At 46.3% G+C, this 12,425-nt stretch overlaps 1 protein-coding gene across 1 annotated transcript; it reads left to right on the forward strand.

Moving 5' to 3' along the window:
* The first annotated feature begins 2,952 nt into the window (after positions 1 to 2,952).
* CABP2 (calcium binding protein 2) lies at positions 2,953 to 12,183 on the forward strand. The gene is made up of 7 exons (XM_033157667.1): positions 2,953 to 3,209; positions 4,112 to 4,285; positions 6,121 to 6,151; positions 7,225 to 7,359; positions 8,420 to 8,529; positions 9,731 to 9,878; positions 11,698 to 12,183. Exons 1-7 carry the CDS (start codon positions 3,186 to 3,188, stop codon positions 11,721 to 11,723), a joined length of 648 nt encoding a protein of 215 aa, XP_033013558.1. The 5' UTR covers positions 2,953 to 3,185; the 3' UTR covers positions 11,724 to 12,183.
* Positions 12,184 to 12,425: the final 242 nt, after the last annotated feature.

Genomic DNA, 12,425 nt, shown 5'->3' on the forward strand with positions numbered 1-12,425 from the left:
TGTGGCGCTGGCTGAAAGATGCTACACTGAAAGGCCAGGGGTGTAGCGTGGTGTATTTTCCTGCGGTGGGGTACGCTACTCACACCACCAGTGGCATAGGAAGCTGCTGGTGCACCTGGGGATGGGGCGTCGCTATGTAGTGCGCATGTGCAGCATCGCTACGTACGACACATGCGCCGTATGTAGCGACGCCGCACATACGCTGTACATAGCGGGATGCCGGTGGTACCACTCCAGCGCCGTACGGACGGTGCCAGGATCCTCTGTTCGTGGCTCCGTTCACGGCTACAGCCACAAGCAGAGGATCCCAGCACCGTCTGTACAGCGCTGAAGTGGCGCCGCCGGCAAACCGCATGCCTTGTCACCCTCGGAGACGTGGCACTGGGAGCGCACCGCCCCCAATGCTCCCTGTTGCTACGTCACTGCACACCACCCTCCCCAAGTCAGCCCTGTGCCACTTTTCAAGGCTGGGATCATTCCAGCCTCACAAAGCGGCTTGGGGCTGGAGGGCTGCTTTTGCCCTCCATGTCCTGCCCCCCCCCCGGGCACTCACATGCCCCGGGCACTGTTCAAGCATGCTCCGCCATTGCCAGGAGCCATGACTGGGTGCTACTTTAGACCCAAGCTCACTGTAGCTATGAGGAGGGCAATAAGGGACACTCTTGGGGTGTAACGTTCTGCCTCCCCTCTATTGAAGGCTTCACGTGTAAATATGTGTAAAATGAACCTGCCACTTCCCTTGTGTCCGTCACTGCCAAAAAGGCAGCATTGGTGTGAGGTATGCAGTGACAGCAGAGCAGGACAGTTGTTGGGGAGCTGCCCTAGTCTGTCCTTGGTATGAGCCCCACGGAGATACAGTGGTACCTCGGGTTACAAACACTTCGGGTTACAGACTCCGCTAACCCAGACATAGTACTTTGGGTTAAGAACTTTACCTCAGGATGAGAACAGAAATCGTGCGGCGGCAGCAGTGGGAGGCCCCATTAGCTAAAGTGGTACCTGAGATTAAGAACGGTTTCAGGTTAAGAACAGACCTCCGGAACGAATTAAGTTCATAACCAGAGGTACCACTGTATCCTGGTGGGATTGGTCAGATGAGAAGGAAGAGTGGGAAGAAATCAGAGAACTGGAGGACAGTGGCCCACAGAAGGGGCCCAGCAAGGCAGTGGTTAAGATCTGTGAGAGATCTCCAACCCTGCAAATGCTAGGAAGCATTTTACCCCCATTTTTGTATATATCAATATTATTGAATGTAACTGTGTGTGTGTGTGTGTGTGTGTGTGAGAGAGAGAGAGAGAGAGAGAGAGAATGAGAATTACCACAGTAATAGCCATATTACCACAGTATAACCACATGAGGAACCCATCAACTATACCATCCAACCATATGGGTGAGGAGAATGTTGCTATACATATGGTCCTCTTTTCCAGGGGCTGTGTGTGCAGTCCCCACTAGTGAGTTAGCACTGGGTAGAGGTTCATCTGTATTTACTCAGAGTTAAGGGATATTAGCACTGCAAGGCTACATCAGTTTTATTCAGCTGTCATGACTTATCCCAAATAATGAGTTTAATGAAATGCTGAGAATTTTGATAAAGATCTCCGCATAAAACCGCAGTTCCCTGGGAGTCCTTAGGGAGGGAAAAGGACTATTTAATAAAATGTAAGTCTGTGGCGCAGATGTGTACGGAAAGATAGAGAGGGACTGCCAAGAAATGTAGCAATTGTGCTAGTGCATGTTTCTTTTTGTTAGAGCATATGTGTCATTGCTTTGTGTGTTAGTGTGTGTGAGAGAGAGAGAGAGCAAGAGAGCTAATTGTGGCATCTCTCTCTGTATGTGGAGCCAGGCATTTCCCCTAGGAGGACTCAGATCCAGATGACTTGTGGGCCACCTCATTGGGTGGGTGGGTGGGGAGCCCTGGGCATTCCCTTCTTCACTGTCCTGGCAGTGGTGGATTTAGGGCAGCACAACTGGTTACCTGGGAAGCCTAGGGGTCCCCTTCCAACCTTCCCAAAGCCTAGTAAGTGCTGGGCTTTGGGAAGGAGGCATGAGAGCTCTGAGGGGGTCCTAGAGTCCTCCCACCTCCTTCTCAAAGCCTAGTTATCACTTGCCTAGCTATAGGAAGGAGTCAGGAGGCCTCTAGGACCCTGCCAGATCCCTGTGCCTCCTTCCCAGCCTGGCACCTCCTTACCTGGCTTTGGGAAGGCGACTTGGGGCTTTGAGGGCATCAAATTTTGCCCCCACACAGGGCACCATATTACCATAATGCCTGTGAATTTCCTGTAGCTTTCTCTTTAAGACTTGCCAACAGCTGTCCTGGGGGCAGAGCCAATGGAAAGCAAGTTGTTGCCAACTTTCTTAAGCCTTCTGATAATTCTTGTTCTTTGTTGCTAGGCTGGCCTGCAGGACCAAGTTTCAGCTTATCAGCAAGACACAGATCCTTATGAATCTTAATGGTTTTTACATAGGAGGACAACAAAACCACAAAAATCCCAGAACACATATTTGAAAATAGAGATGTTACCTATTATTTGATGGTTGTTTTTTTAGGGGAATCCTTGTAATAATAATAATAATAATAATAATAATAATAATAATAATAATAATAATAATAATTTATTCATACCCCACCCATCTGGCTGGGTTTCCCCAGCTACTCTGGGCGGCTTCCAACAGAATATTAAAATACAATAGTCTGTCAAACATTAAAAGCTTCCCTAAACAGGGCTGCCTTCAGATGTCTTCTAAAAGTCTGGTAGTTGCTTTTTTCTTTGACATCTGGTTAGAGGGCGTTCCACAGGGTTGGTGCAAAGGTAGTGCCTTGGATCCATAAGGATTGCACTGGAAGACACTGTATCTGTGATTTTTATGGGGCAGTCAATGAGGATAGAGAGGTTCAATAATGTGGGGATGGTTTTGCAGGAGAGGAGGAACTCACATTGAAATCACAGTTTTAAGAGGCTCCATTTTGTCAGATCTAATGTGTATTCATTTGAACATGCATTCTTCCACCCCATAGTTGCTCTCTTTCCCTCTTCCAAATTCCTTCCCTTTCTCTGCTACATTATTGGTTGCTTTGCTTTCTGTCCATCTGCTCAGGTGCTAACCTGAACTTTGAAAAGTTCTTTGAACTGAGAGAGGAAGCAAGAGGGAGTGTCGCTCTTTCAACTTCCTCCTTCAGCTTCATGAACTTTTCAATGAGAAAAATGGTAATTATCCTCACCATCTCATGACAAAGGGGGCAGTGGGTGGTGTGGGGGTGGGCAGCTCAAAGGCTTTGTGGCCACCAGAGGAAGACCTTGAGGGCCCCAGGTTGGGGACCCCTGCATTGTGGAGACTGAGGTCTGTCTAATTGTGGCAATTGCCCAATAAGCAGAAATGTTGAGCCATTGAGATAAATTTAAGGATGAGAAAAGTGGGTTTCTTTTAGGGGGTGAAATATACTTGGAGTCAAGTGTGGATTTCATGCTCTTTATTCGGCTTATTGTAGTGAGGAATGCAGTTTCCCCAAAACGTCTGCTTTATATACACTATTTACACAATGGGCCCCACGTGATTGGGTAATTCCGGGATACTCCTGTATGCCAATCGGGTTGCGGATTCACTTCCACCTGGAGCTGGATTGGGTGGCTCCTGTGGACCAATCAGACTGCTGCATTCTGGATCCTATTGTTCTAGGACCAATCAGACTGCTGCATTCTGAATCCTATTGTTCTAGGACCAATCAGACTGCTGCATTTTGGATCCTATTCAACTCAGTACATAACACCCCTCCCCTCTAAGTTCCAGTCCTGTCCGGGAGGTTGCATTCATAGTCCTCAAGGTACGCTGGCCACCTACCGCCTACGTATGCGTTGTGGCCTGGGGTGTTTCCTGGTCAGGAGTTCGGGTTCTGGCTCGTGTTCCGAGGCTGCTGGCTGTGATGGGGCCGTTTGGTCTGGCTCAACCGGCTCGTTTCCCCCTTTGTTGCTCCCCTTCCCATACTCTCCATTACCAGATACCCTTCTTCCCTAAAACTTTCCAGAAGCCTGGGCCTTAAACACCCAGGTCCTGACAGAGGGGGAAATCGGGGTCTCTAATCGTACTTAGCTAATTGCAAGCTATGCTACAGGAGAATAAGCAGCCCTCCTCCGAGGCTCCTGGCTCCCCTGCCTCTACCAGCAACGACATGGACGAAGGGGCTGACGGCACGCAGTATCCGCCATTGCAGAATTACTCGGTCCTGCATGGGTTGGTGGGGCCAGCCTGCATCTTCTTGCGCCAGAGCATCGCCATCACGCAAATCGTATGTATTGCACATCTATTGCTGCACCATTTATACTGAGCGTGAGAGTGTAGCTGCCCCTTCTCTGTTTCCATGGACTACCCTGCTCCTCAAACCTTCGGTATGCCCCTGTGCTGGAACATAGCTTGGGCTTGTTGTTGTTGTTATTTATTAAATTTGTATACCGCCCTATACTTGTAGATCTCAGGGTGGTTCACAACATAAAATCACAATATAAAAAACAGAAAACACATAATAAAAGCAAAAAACAAAGACAACCCAGTAATTAAATCTTACTCTTTCCTCCCTGCGGAGTACAGGTAATCTTCACTGAGGAATAAACACGGATAAGGTGGCATAAGAAATCAAACATAAGTGTTATTTTGCTAGAGGTATGCAAATTGGGAGGTTGGTGTGTGCCGCCGCTGTTCAATCCATGGACTTATGGAAGAGAAATCGTTCATGCCATGATCTGAAACCATGCAGATTGTGTTTTGCAGTATATAAACTAATTCCTACATGGAAATAAGCTAGTGAAAGGGTGCCTTCACTGAGTCCATGTTGCATAGGTTAACAGCCAGGCAATGAGGCGATGTTGGTGATGATCGGCACCTTTGCTTACCGCTTTAAATGGTGCAAAGCTCTTCACATACATTATCTTATTGCAATCCTTACCCTGTAAGGTGGGATAGTATTAAATACCTATATATTACAGATATGTGGGAAGGGGGGCAGGCTGTGGTTGACAGCGCGAGTGATTTCCTTAAGGTCTTCTAGTGCAGGGGTAGGCAACCTAAGGTCCGTGGGCTGGATGTGGCCCAATCACCTTCTAAATCCAGCCCACGGACGGTCTGGGAATTGGCATGTTGTTACATGAGTAGAATGTGTCCTTTTATTTAAAATGAATCTCTGGGTTATTTGTGGGGCATAGGAATTTGTTTATTCCTCCCCTCCCCCCCCCCATATAGTCCAACCCACCACATGGTCTGAGGGACGGTGGACCAGCCCATGGCTGAAAAAGGTGGTGACCCCTGTTCTAGTGAGTTCATGGAAAAGCCATGGCAAAGGACTTCCTGAAACGGGGGCTATTCAGATGCCCTTTCTTTGGTGCATCCATGATTATTTGTGCTCTTTGGGCAGTCAAGTACATTCCTGCTTTCAATACTGTTTGTGCCTGGGAAGGTTTCACTTCCATTCGGTGTATGTCCCATAACATCCTTCTGCAACCACACAACTCTTTTATACCACAAATATTCTGGCTTATTTCTGCCCTGCTTTTGTTGTGCTGTAGCCTTTCTTGACAGTAACAATGTGAGAGCATTGAAGGAGCATTGCAGAACAAACTAAAGCAGAAGAACTCTGTAATTAATGCACTTTTATTGTGGCAAGAATGTTTTGCAAAATACACCCACATAGAGCACTCTCCTGAAGGGGCTGTTAATAATCTCTTAGCCACCGAAACGCACCAGCCTTTGGGCTGCATTACACAAACACCAAGCCTAGGGAACTATGACTGGAAGAACAACTCTTGCCCATATTGCCTTTCTGCAGGGAGCTAGAAGGGCTTTCCTCCAGGGAATTTATGGCCACAGTACTCTGACACAATATTTGCATGGAATCCAACAGTGATGCAGCATGACTTGGTAGGAAGCCCCTTTGAGCGTAGTGGGACTTATTTTGAAGTAAGCACACACAGAATCAGGCCGCACAGAGTAACATTTTTTTTCTGTTCATAGAGTGGGCAAGGAAGACTTCCTTAATCTAGGACAGCTTCTGACTAAGAGATCAGTAGATTGGATGTGGGCAGGCAAAGCATATATATGTTTTATCAACCTCTACTCTCTTTCTTTCCCCAGGACAGAGAGCTGCGACCAGAGGAGATTGAAGGTAAAAAGAAAATTGATGCTCAACATTACCTCTTAAGGTAGGGTAGCCAGCGTGGTGCCCTCCAGATGTTCCTGGCCTACAACACCCATCATCCCTGATAATTGGCCATGCTGGCTGGTGCTGATGGGATGTGTAGTCCAAGAACAACCAGATGCCACTGCGTTGGCTAACCCTGTCTTTGTGGAAGCTCATGGATCCTCCCTTGCTCATTAGTCATTAGTTCAACCAACCAGAAGTCTACTGCATCTGCTATGCTTCACTCAGCTTCTTTGGTTTTGCTTAATGCTCTGCCTTGTTGCTTTGCCAACTTGTCTCTGGCTTCCTTATGCTTTGCTCCCATGTGTAGTTGTATGAATACCTTGCTTTGCTTTCCCCCTTTGCCTCTCCTGGGCCCACCACCCCATCTAGAGGGCAGCTATCAGATATCCAGTTCAGTTCCTTGACTCTAATTATGGACTCAGCCCTCATACAAAAGTTCTGATTGGACTAGCATTAAAAATCCCTCTAGTGGCATTCCTGTTGTTGTTGTTGTTGTTGTTGTTGTTGTTGATATGCCACCTATCTGACTGGGTTGTCCCAGCCACTCTGGGCAGCTTCCAACAAATTAAAACATCAAACACAGTAGAACATCACACATTAAAAACTTCCCTATACTGGGCTGCATTCAGATGTCTTCTAAAAGTCAGATAGTTGTTTATTTCCTTGACATCTGATCTGAGGGCCTTCTACAGAGCAGACATGACTGCCGAGAAGGCCCTCTGCCTGGTTCCCTGTAACCTCACTCCTTGCAGTGAGGGAACCTCCAGAAGGCCCTCAATGCTGGATCTCAATACCCAGGCTAGACAATGGGGGTGGAGATGCTCCTTCAGGTATACCGGACCAAGGCCATATGTCTCTGGAGCTGAACTCCAAAAGTGAGGAAGGGCTGTTGGTGAAGCATAGCAGTTCTTTCATTGTGTAGCAAATCAGATGCTAACTCCATCACTCCCTTCTCATTTACTTGGTGTTTGCAAGACACAGATGCATTACCTGCTTTCCAGGGGGGATTCTTAGAGCTTCCCTTCTCTTTCCAGAGCTAAAGGAGGCCTTCCGAGAGTTTGACAAGGACCATGATGGCTACATCAGCTACAAAGACCTGGGAGAATGTATGCGAACCATGGGCTACATGCCCACTGAGATGGAGCTCATTGAATTGTCTCAGCAGATCAGTATGTGCCTAGTTAAACACTACATTATGATGTTTCAGGGGGAAGAAATGGATTTTCACAGTTGCTGGATCAAGTTTGGCATTCAAGCAAAATGACCACACACAAAAATGGGGATGATGCAAATACTTCTTGGATATCTCTCCTTAGAGTAGAGGTAGGGAACCTGTGGCCCTGCAGATCTTGCTGGAGTCCAGATCCCATTAACTGCAGCCTGCATGGCCATTGATCCATGATTCTAGAATTTATAATCCAGTAATAGTTGGATGGCCATGAGTTCCCCAAAGAAATGTCAGAGGGGATGAGGCGGCAGCACTAGACTGTGGCCTAATAATAAATAATGTTTAAGCATCTATATAGGGTGTTCAAAGCATTTTGCATGTTATTGCCTCAGTAATCCTTACGACCACCCTGTAAAGTAAGAGATGTTTATTACAGTGGTACCTCGGGTTACAGACGCTTCAGGTTACAGACGCTTCAGGTTACAGACTCCGCTAACCCAGAAATAACGCTTCAGGTTAAGAACTTTGCTTCAGGATAAGAACAGAAATCGTGCTCTGGTGGCGCAGCGGCAGCGGGAGGTCCCATTAGCTAAAGTGGTGCTTCAGGTTAAGAACACTTTCAGGTTAAGAATGGACCTCCGGAACCAATTAAGTACGTAACCAGAGGTACCACTGTGCTGGAGATGTCTGGTTCTATCAATCAGTTATTTTGCATGTATAATAAACTCAGTTTGGGAGCAGCAGCAGCACCTAATTACTAAGAGCAAAATGGTGGTGTGAATCAGCTGATGCAAGGACATGTCATCAGCTGTGTGGCTTTTCTGACAGACTCAAGAGTCTGCATTCATGGGAGCCTATTCACTCTCCTGGTTTGCTGCATAAGCAGATAAATTCCACACAAGAGGTGGCAACGGAGAGGGTAGGGATGGGAAAGGCAGCACAAATGAGAAAATTCTTCCATTCTGTTGGTTGTGAATTGTCCCAGAGTATAATTATATATACTATAATATCTAACCCAGCACTGTCTGGCTTTGGCTGAAACTGTTTTTCTGTATCTATAGCTGGAGGGAAGGTGGATTTTGATGACTTTGTGGAACTGATGGGCCCCAAGATGCTGGCAGAGACGGCAGACATGATTGGGGTGAAAGAACTGCGGGATGCCTTCCGAGAGGTGAGAGTCACGTGACTCAACTCGAGGGACCAGAGGAGGGTAGCATCAGACTTTGGGTGGGTGGTACCTTGAGGAATCTTATTTCTCATTCTGCTGTCCTGTCTTCTCATATAGTGGTTCTCCCAGGCAACACAAAACACAATCTTAGGGTTACTATATTCCCAAAAGTGAAAATCCAGACCAAGTTGGCTTTTTGGGGGGTCAAAGTTTCTGAGCTTTTTCGGGGTACTTTTTTGGATTTTTACAGCATTTTTCTTTAAAAATTGCCATAGTTGCCATATGTCTGGGTTTCCCCAGACATGTTGCCAATTGGGCAAAAGTCCGCCCAGAATGATGCCATTTTGACAGTCTGATTCCGGGAAAACCTGGATGTATTGCAGCTCTACACAAACAGTTCTCAGCTGCTTCTTCATTTGATTTCATCAGTGCCACTTACAGGTAAAGCACTTCACTCTTGCTGTTGGTGTACATGTGTGGATGTCAGTGACAAGCATGAAGGAAAGTGGATTGACACTGTCACTACAGCCTTCCTGAAGTTTTTCTGCCACCTGATGTGCTTTGGACTCTTCCAGAAGATGGGGTTGTTCAGCATTCATCCTGATTTGCTTCCACAAAGTTTAAGCTGTGGTTAGACTAGTCTTTATGGAGCATTTGTTTTGATTTCATGGAATCTGTAGAGTTGGCAGGGTCCCCGAGGGTCATCTAGTACAACCTCCTGCAATACAGGAATGCTCGACCATACACGACAGATGGCCATCCAACCTCTGCTTAAAAACCTCCAAGGAAGGAGAGTCCACCACCTCTCATGGGATTCTGTTCCACTGTCAAACAGCTATTACTGTCAGAAAGTTCTTCCTGATGTTTAGTCGGAATCTCCTTTCTTGTAATTTGTTTACAGGGCAATTATATAAGAATCAGCCTTCATCTTGATTTTCTTACAGGGTGTTTACATGTCTTCCCAGTAAGCATCCATTCATCCCACACTTTTTAATGTGTATTTCTACTACATTCCAAACTGCAAAAGTCTTCTCCTCCTCCTCCTCCTCCTCTTTTAAAGTGGTTTTGTCATTCCAAGAGAACAAAACACTTCCATCTACTTCACTTGCACTCAGGGAGGTGAGCACAAGAGACTGGAGAATTGTGTGGATATGGTAGTTAAACAAGGTGCTGGAATCAGGGTTGTTTATTTGTTTCCTTCCAGTTTGACACAAATGGCGATGGACAGATCAGCATAGCTGAGCTAAGGGAAGCCATGCGCAAACTCTTGGGACAGCAGTTGAACTACCGTGAGGTGGATGAGATACTCAAAGATGTTGATCTGAATGGGGATGGCCTTGTGGACTTTGAAGGTATCAGAAAAGTTCTTCGTTTGTGGGTTGATGATGATGATTTGCTTTTTCTAACTGGGAAAGAAGTGAGGATTTAGGCTGGGAGGAGGATCTCATCCTGCTTTTGAAAACGAATGCAGGATGTAGAGTAGGGGTGGGTAACAATTTTGGCTCTTTGGGCCGAATCCTTATCTGACTGCCCCACCCATGGGCCAACTTTGACTGATGGGTGGGACAACCCACCTGTTGAATCACAGGATGCCATTATGATATCAAATAATTTGACAGGTGGGTTTTCCTCCCGACCTGCTAAAATCCTGTGTGCAGTGGTTCCCTAATGCCCAACAGGTTGCTGAATGTTGGAAACACTACTCTTGCCACTCTGAGAAGCCCCAGGCATAGGGCTTTGTTGAGTCCTGCCAAACCAATTTGAAGTCTGGCTTTTACAGGTATTGATGGTGTGAGCAAGTTTCCTGAAGGGAACTCGTATGCAGCTACCTCAGCAGGCTATGGCTTTGCCACCCATCAGCTGGTGCTTGAAGCTTGCTTTCCCTCGCCCATGCACTGTCGCAGCCTTCTTGAAGTCTTACAGTTCACTGGCAGCCACGTCTCTACCTGCCCCACACCTGACTTCGCTGTGGGGCAGATGGGCATGGTTTGGGCAAAAACAGCCTTGTGGGCCACATTTGAACCCCTGGGTTGGACCCAATTTTGGCTCCTGTCCCAGAAATTCCATACCTGCTATAGATCCTTGATGCAGGAAAGAAAAGGAAGAAAGTCAAGACTGAATTTAGGAGGAGTCACTTCTAATTTTGAGGGGATAGTTGGGAATCGGATCATAAAGATAACATTTGGAAGCCAGGGTTCCTAGGTTTTTATTTTAAACCAGAGGCTTATTAATATGCTAATATATTCCATGCTCTGTATGCAGTTCCATTCAGTTGAAGTTGCACAACTGAATGACAGAATCAGGTTTTGCCTGCGCTGTGATGGTGTCTTCAGTGACAGCACTCTTCCTTTTCCCATGCCCTTATGGGAGAAAGTTAATATGTTTATTATTCAGGGACATCACTACAGCAGAGTCCAAATAAATTTGCACTCTGTGAAGCAAGGAAAGTGTTGAGCAGGTTTTGCCTTTCTTCAACAGTGTTGCTTCTCACAGCTGATTTACATTTTTAAATGTTTTATTGAAATATTTTCCCGTAACAAAAGTACATTCAGTGCCTGTTTTTAAATATTTAAAAATTGTTTAAAAATAGCATCCTTCATACTAATCAATTACAGTTGGTCGGAGACTTTTTTTGTTGTAAACAATGTGGGGTGGGGAGAAAGGAGAGGGGAGAAAGTAGAGAAAGAGAAAGTTAGGAGGGGGAAGTAGGGGAGATGAGAGACATTAAACTTTCATTCTTTGCATAATATTGTTCTGTTAAGCTCAATGGGAATTAAGTGAGCCTCAATCTGCATAACCCTGTCCTGGATTGTATTTCATGGTCATACTAGACTAGAGCAGCCTTCCCCAACTACGTACACTTCAGATGTTTTGCAATACATCTGTCACCATCCCTGACCGTTGGCCATGCTGGGACTGATGGGAATTGTAGTTCAAAACATCTGGAAGGCACCAGGTTGGGGAAGGATGCTCTAAAATGTGATGGAATGTTAGAAGAGTGGGATGGGATATATGGAACTGAGCTGGATGGAAAGACAGACAGACAGAGAGATAGTGATTCCCATACATTCTCTAGTTATCTATAAAAGAAGTCCCTCTTCCGGGCCAGCAGCAGATGGAAAATGCTTTTCTCTCCCCTCCTGATGACATATTTGGATCCCCTTCCTGCAGAGTTTGTACGGATGATGTCTCGCTGAGAGCAGCCTGCAGCAGCCCAAGGCTGAAGTGCCTTACGGAGAGGAGAGACTTCAAGCTACCATATATCCTGATCTAACCACCAGGAGCAATGGCAGCATGTGAGAACTTTCTACACATCCTGTGTACCCTGCTTGGAGCCAAACAGCCACTCCTAAAGTCCAGAGACTTGCATCAGCTTCAGCACCTTCAATGACATCCTTGACCGGATCTCAAGACTGATACCCCATCTACTGTTTTAGAGACAGTCACGGCCCCAAGCTCTCAGGCTCTGGATGTCATTGCCTTTATTCCGTTCTCTGTAACGCTGACCTTTCACCCCAAACATACCTTAAGAAGGAACAGTCAACCAAGAAATCTCCCTTAAATATTCTGCATGCAATGGTGTGACAATATTTAAACGCTTCACCGTCCTATTCCAAGATGGGCTGCTTTCCTTTCCTTTTCCCCTCTCTAAATGGTATTTGTTTTTAAAAGTACTTTGTTCTCCACTGTGGCATGCTCTCCACCCCACCATCTCTGACGTCCTTTCTAAGTGCAGTGGAATAATGGCAAGGAGTTGGCTTGTGGTCCCAAACAGAACAGGGATTGTTCTGGAAACTGGATGGGCTGGTGCTCACTGCCTGCTATTAACCCAACCTTTGTGACTTAATGGGATCTATGGTGCATGAATGTTCATTTGGATTACTGGACGTGGCAACTGT

This window comes from Lacerta agilis, chromosome 1 (genome assembly GCF_009819535.1).
Source record: "Lacerta agilis isolate rLacAgi1 chromosome 1, rLacAgi1.pri, whole genome shotgun sequence".
In the NCBI taxonomy this organism is placed as follows: Eukaryota; Metazoa; Chordata; class Lepidosauria; order Squamata; family Lacertidae; genus Lacerta; species Lacerta agilis.

What these genes read in the sequence shown, in the direction of transcription:
- CABP2 (XM_033157667.1), top strand. Translation starts at nt 3,186, where the DNA reads ATGAACTTTTCAATGAGAAAAATG. An exon ending in GCATCGCCATCACGCAAATC is followed by an intron (nt 4,286 to 6,120) that starts GTATGTATTGCA and finishes TTCTTTCCCCAG; the next exon opens with GACAGAGAGCTGCGACCAGA. An exon ending in TGAATTGTCTCAGCAGATCA is followed by an intron (nt 7,360 to 8,419) that starts GTATGTGCCTAG and finishes CTGTATCTATAG; the next exon opens with CTGGAGGGAAGGTGGATTTT.